The sequence below is a fragment of the Ruditapes philippinarum genome, unplaced genomic scaffold (genome assembly GCF_026571515.1).
Source record: "Ruditapes philippinarum isolate M1 unplaced genomic scaffold, ASM2657151v2 ctg350_1_1_1_1, whole genome shotgun sequence".
In the NCBI taxonomy this organism is placed as follows: Eukaryota; Metazoa; Mollusca; class Bivalvia; order Venerida; family Veneridae; genus Ruditapes; species Ruditapes philippinarum.
This window is the reverse complement of record NW_026860384.1, coordinates 358,119-365,237: the sequence shown is the minus strand read 5'-3', so window position 1 is coordinate 365,237 and position 7,119 is coordinate 358,119. Positions and strand designations below refer to the sequence as shown.

At 29.8% G+C, this 7,119-nt stretch overlaps 1 protein-coding gene across 1 annotated transcript; it reads right to left on the bottom strand.

Moving 5' to 3' along the window:
• Positions 1–3,554, bottom strand: LOC132759870 (uncharacterized). The gene is made up of 4 exons (XM_060751729.1): positions 3,354–3,554; positions 2,570–2,787; positions 1,627–1,722; positions 1–1,063 (listed from the first exon to the last, which is right to left on the bottom strand). Exons 2-4 carry the CDS (start codon positions 2,600–2,602, stop codon positions 704–706), a joined length of 489 nt encoding a protein of 162 aa, XP_060607712.1. The 5' UTR covers positions 2,603–2,787; positions 3,354–3,554; the 3' UTR covers positions 1–703.
• Between the last annotated feature and the right edge of the window lie 3,565 nt (positions 3,555–7,119).

The following is a 7,119-nucleotide window of genomic DNA, read 5'->3' as shown; positions in this document are numbered from 1 at the left end:
ACTAAAGGTTTAATTTCACTGTCATCAATAAATAAACACATGTATAAGTGTATTCTTGTAATAAGAAAGAAATATCTATGTAAACAAATGGATTGACTGTTAAATACTAACTTACAACTATATGTAGAATAAAGTTTTGTTTCGGTAGAGATAAATAAATTGCACGACTTTCTATTATCAAACTAACTTTAAAGATATATTAAACTCATATTTTGGTAAATATATTATTGCAGGAATTTAAAATTGAAATTTATGAAAATCTTACTGAATATGTCTTATCTGAATAATCTACATAAACTATGTTTCGGAAGCTTTATTCCCTACTACTGTACAAGTTAATTTGGAAAATAAATATGCTGTGTGTTAACTATATAGGGTATGGAGTTTGTATCCCTTTATTTACATATTGCAATTTTTCTACTATCAAAATTGAGCATAATATATCTTTAACAAATATAATACATGTATTAATATAAATGCCTTTAAATAAAGTTATGTCTAAATTTGAATTTTTAGTGTTATAATGTTTAACATCAATTGTATAAGCAATATATTGAAAATTGAGTACATAAGTCTGTACATATTGCTGAGACAATTACAATAAATAAATTGTCATTGTCATCATGTTGCTGAGAATGTCATTTTGTGTTTGTATATACAGCTATATTTAACATAGATAATGTTACACATGATTCATCACATTCTACATTCTATCTCGCTTGATTTTAGGTATATTCTGCGTCGATTGTTTTATTACATCCATAGAATGTTTCAAAAGTAGATATATAATATCTCTTGTGTTATCACATCCCATGGGCTCCCTGATTTCTAATTGAACATTAACGTTACATTTGGAAACATCAATTTGTTCACCGAAGTCTTTTTGAATGTGAAACCATTTCAAAAGAACTCTATTCTTCAAGCGCTCTGAAGTTTCACTCGGGTATTGCAAGCAACAGTTCTTCACATAATGTTGTAGAGTTGATTCAAGATGATTAAACAACCACATTATCCCGACCATGTCTATGTAACTTCTTGTGATAACTGAGCTTAGATTCTGAAACTAAAATAGAACACATGGTACCATTATTAGATCGTTAATGTAAATATTCAATATTAGATTAAAACATATTAAACCAGATTTCGAAAATCAATACAAATATATAACAATTACTTTAATGTTTTATGGAAAAAATAAGTGTTTGCGGATACTAAGAAATATACAAAGTGCTATATGTTAATGCAGGAAAAAAAACGAAATTGCCGACTTCCTCTTGTCGGCAAAAAAGAGAGTAAACATGTAGAAGAAAAAGTTTCTCGTCTTCTTAACCGTTGAATTATGCTAAGGTAGCATATTAAACTATAAAACATTCCGCTTAATTGTCGTAAAGTAGACAGTAATAACCGGCGTAATATAGTATATTTAAATGTGAAATACATGTGTATACTGTAGCCATTATGAACAGGTCGTTTATATCGAATACTATATCTTAGTTAAAGGTAATAGAAAGGAGACAGTTAAGCAATATGCAGTATTTGCAAATATCAAATTTGAGCAAAATATATATTTAAATGTTATTTAACTACATGTATTAAAATAAGATATGATACAATAAGTATAATTACATAATGATCGTTTGTCAATGTTCGTATGTGAACTAGATCTTTCAGTTCCATTTGTTTCAACTTTTTCAGTTGATGTTTACATCTTATCTTCCTTTGCTGCAACAAAATAAAAGATAATTACTATATGAAGTTAAAACTGTTGACAATATAAAATATTGAATTATAAGTGTGTGATAAAATAAAACACTAATTTATATTATTGTGATGAAATAAATGATGAAATAAAAGATAAAATTATATCAACATGATGAAATAAAAGAAAAAAATTAACATGTATGATTAGATAAACAATATAATGATAACTGCATGACGACATAAAAGAAGTCATAAATATATAATATAATGATATATCACATAACCACTACATGATAAAATAAAAGATAAAATTATTACTACATGATAAAATAAAAGATAAAATTATTACTACATGATAAAATAAAAGATAAAATTATAACTACATGATAAAATAAAAGATGAAATTATTACTACATGATAAAATAAAAGATAAAATTATAGGCAGTCATTATATATATTTTATTATAGGCACTTGATAAAATAAAAGATAAAATTAAAACTTCATGACAAAATAAAAGATAAAATTATTACTACATGATAAAATAAAAGATAAAATTATTAAAATTAAGTGTGAATGGTAAATAACAGATTGAAGCATAACTGCATTTAATTATTGGCGCCTGATAAAATGCTTTTTGATACGTTTTGGTATTGTTTTAGTATCTTTATACATGAATAGTAGGAATAATTGCACATTGCGTATGTTTACAATTAGCACTGTCTAATACCTAATATATACGAACTACTTTTACTTATATGAAATTATTTCTTTTGCAGAACGACTTACATGTACGTTGTTTTTTCAATGATTTTCTGTATTTACAATAGTACAATTTACTTTTATGATTTGATTTTCATTACTACTTACAGCTTTCTTCTTTAACGTTTTAATAGCATTCATCTCATCTAAAGAAAGGTTACGAATTTCTTCCAGCTCATCTTCATTATATTTAGTGGTACTTTGTGTCGCCACATCCTTCCGGGTTTCTTTCGGAATCTCGCATAAATTATACTCTATATATGTCTGCCTACAGCAGGCTGTAGTATGTACAAGAAACGTGTCGTCGTGTAATGGCTTTGAAAACACTAAATAAAGCAAAATATACACTTACTCCTGATTTTAAAATAATTCTAAAAATAATTTACCAGATAGACAATTTTTCTTAACCAATTCTATGTTGACGAAAACATTTTATGAAAGTGTAGCTGAACTCTGAAATACTAACAGAACGCAATATAGTGTAGTTATTTAATCTTAAACATGCTAATAATGACTAAAGTATAGGAAATTATTCAGCTAGATATATTTGTATTGATAATACAAATAATTCAAGGTGAGAGCATACAACTAAGGAAACAGAGTGCCATCAATATCTATAACAGGTTATGTGTAACACTATTCTTTTTGTACTTTGACGGACATTTTCTGACAAAAGCGTAAAGAGAAAATAGTACTTTATTCCTAATAGATTACAGTAATAAAAACTTACCAATAGCAGAATAATAGAACACAACTAGTAATGGTATAATTCTGACGAACATTTTAGTCTTTATTTTTTCTTATAAAATTTTACTATGCAATGAAAGTAAATGAAATATTAGTTTATGCAATTTAAACAATTATGCTACAGTATGTATGTATATATACGTACCTTTTCTGGATTTTCTTTTAAGAGGAGGAGGTTGTGTCTACATTGGTATAGTTATCAAATATTTAAAATCCCTGTGAATAATTATATAACTAATAAGTTTTATCCAATCGTATTTCATTAAATATTTTCAAAAGTTGGTCTTCTACAGAGCAAATAGATTATAACTTTCATACACACTTAATCAGCAAAACGTTTGGATTCCCATTGTTCCACTGTCATTGATTGAAGGTTTTTAGTAAGTTACAGTTCATTAGTTTTTCACGTAAACAATTATTGTTTATTTGATTGGCTGGCTTTCACATACCATAAGAAGTATAATAAAATGTTAAGGGTTTCTGGTCTACCCACCATACTTTTACAGAAGGTAGGTTTTATTTTCTATTCCAATATTTCGCTCTGTGTTATATATAGCACTAATATTAGGGTACATGCTTCTTCTTCGGACATGGGATTAAGTTAAAGTGTGTATTACATATGAACATTTATATATATATTTAAATAAATATTCATGAAGCTAAATATTTGTAACCATAAAAAACATTTATCACCGTGCATATAATAGAAGAAAATCGTATTTTGTATCCATTTTCTTTTGCAAATGACGAAAGGATCCGAGACATAAACTAAATAATAAACTGTATCTACAAAATGCTGGACAGTGTCGTCTGCTGATTTAAATGACGTCATTCCTCTGCCGACCTAATTCATATGTATGTTGCTTAATTTCGAACCATTATAATTTCTAGGTATTATGAAATAGAAAAGGTAGTATGAAATAGAAATGGAAAGGTAGTATGAAATAGAAATGGTAGTATGAAATAGAAATGGTAGTATGAAATAGAAAAGGTAGTAAGAAATAGAAAAGAATGAAACACTGACTACTGATAGAGACGGAAATATCCCGTCTTGATGTTCTCTTGTTAACGACTTACTCTTTTACCGTCAAATCGCATATTTCCGTCTTTATCGATAGCCAATGTAAAATTGATTTTTGTCACATACCCGCTTTTACGACTCCGTAAAAATGGTATTGCATTGTTGTGTATGTACAATTGCAGTTACGTAGCAAGAAAGCGGATTCGTAGCCATTGTTCTTTGATAATTAAATTAAATAAAAAGGTTATTTTGTCGTTTTTCATGAAATATGGTATTTTTTTTCACTCAACATGATAAAATGCCACATATTTTCATTCGCCGTCCCGGCTCGTGAAAATATATGACATTTTATCATGTTTCGTGAAAATATATTCCATTTTTCACTCAAACGAAAAAATATACTCTTAATCTTCGTGTAGGTCCATTACTGTATTTATTGAACTCGTTGAATAAAATAATATTTTGCTCGCCAGGGGCTCACATAATATATTTTATTTAACTCGTTTAATAAATTCAGTATTGATCCTACACTCATTCAATATCCTTTTTAAGTTTTATGGGTGAATAAATAAACAGTTTCAAACTTGACAAATTAGAAGTGACGACATAGAAATGTTAGCTAGTTAGTTGATAACATTAGTTCAATCACGTTTTGTCTAATGGACAGATGGAACAAATATATATTCATTAAAACACTTGTATTTGTTTTGAATTTTAAACAAAAATGGGAATTTATGCACCGTCATAAAGCCTTAAGTAAAACTAAAATATTGACTCAAATCAAACTATATTCGTTTCTCGTGTAGCGGTGTATTAATTAGGTACAGTTATCACCGAGTAAGATTTACCTAGAATAGGAATTTTATTTACATCTACAAAAATAACGAACAATTTCGTAGCTTTTCCTATTTTCATCTTCACAAATATATAGTAGAGAAGTTGCATTATTGTAAAGTTATACTTTTCATCCAAAGGATCGAAGGAATCATATTTGGATATTCTTGTATTTTTTCAGTTTGAATTTGACACAAACACGTTTTCTAATCTCAAAGAAAATGAAATCATTCTAACGTAAGAATTTCAAATGTATCTAGAGATATTAAAGAAAATAATAAACGACCTTTTCGACAAGGTGTTTCATTTTAAGTGGTTAAATTCTATTGATAGCGTTATGGCGTGCATTATACTCTAGAAGTAGATTCTTTTACGTTTTATCAATCTTGGGGAACATGTGGGTGTCGATTGTAACTATGTATTAGATATGCGCATCATTTACCGCAGATTATACAGAATATAAATATAGAGATGAAAATATGCTTGACAATAAGTCAAACAGAAACAATGAAGATCACAGTGAATGTTTGCAGCTTCACTAGAACAAGACGAAAGTATACGCCCCTTCTTGTTAGCTGCTTAACTGCCAGACTACTTCATATACTTTTCCATATTCAAAGTTTCAGCTTTACTTCATATACACCTCCATTTCAATGTTTGCAACTTTACTGGAGCGGCAATACATAATATAACCTTTCATATTGGATTTTTAACTTGAGCAGAACGACAGCATATACTCCTCCGTATTCAATGTCTCCAGTTATTATAACCGAGACGACATTAAATAATCCTCTATGATCAATGTCTGCAGCTTAAATGGAGCAAAACGACTTCATTCTAACCCTCAATTTTCAATGTTTGCAGCTTATCTGAAGCAGGAAGACATCATATATCCCTACATGTTCAATGTGTGCAGCTGGAGACAGAACGACTTATAACCCTTAAAGATTAAGGTTTACAGTATTTCTGTAAACAGGACGACTTCATATAACCCTTTATGTTCAGTGTCTTCAGCTTTATTGGAGCAAAACGATAGCATACATTACTCGATGTTCAATGTTTCCAGCATAACTATAGTAAGGAAAGTTAGGACAACTTCATATAACCCACCATGTTTAATGTTTGCAGCTTATCTGGAGCAGAAAGACAGCATATACCCAACAATAATCAACGTCTGAAGCTTTAATGAAGCAAGATGACATCATTTAATCATCCGCGTTGAATATTTGCGACTTTACTGGAGTGGTGTGCCTTCATATACCCTCCATGTCTCCAAGTTAAATATCTTAAAGTTACATGAAGAAGGATGACTTCATATTATATTATCTGCATGTTAACTGAAGCAGGGCAAGTTCATATAACAATATCTGCATGTTAACTTGAGAAAGACGACTTCATATACCCTCCATGTCTCCAAGTTAAATATTTTAAAGTTATCTGAAGTAAGACGACTTAATATAACAATGTTTGTATGTTAACTTGAGAAGGACGACTTCTTATAACAATGTTTGCATGTTAACTGGAGCCGCTCGACTTTTTATCCCTCTCCATTATGAATGTTTGAAGTGTTTGTGTGCAGGACGACTTTATATCCCTGTCCATGATGAACGGTTGAAGTGTTTGTGTGCAGGACGACTTTATATCCCTCTCCATGATGAATGGTTGAAGTGTTTGTGTGCAGGACGACTTTATATCCCTCTCCATGATGAACGGTTGAAGTGTTTGTGTGCAGGACTACTTTATATCCTTCTCCATGATGAATGTTTAAAGTGTTTGTGTGCAGGACGACTTTATATCCCTCTCCATGATGAATGTTTGAAGTGTTTGTGTACAGGACGACTTTATATCCCTCTCCATGATGACTGTTTGAAGTGTTTGTGTACAGGACGACTTTATATCCCTCTCCATGATGACTGTTTGAAGTGTTTGTGTACAGGACGACTTTATATCCCTCTCCATGATGAATGTTTGAAGTGTTTGTGTGCAGGACGACTTTATATCCCTCTCCATGATGAATGTTTAAAGTGTTTGTGTGCAGGACGACTTTATATCCCTC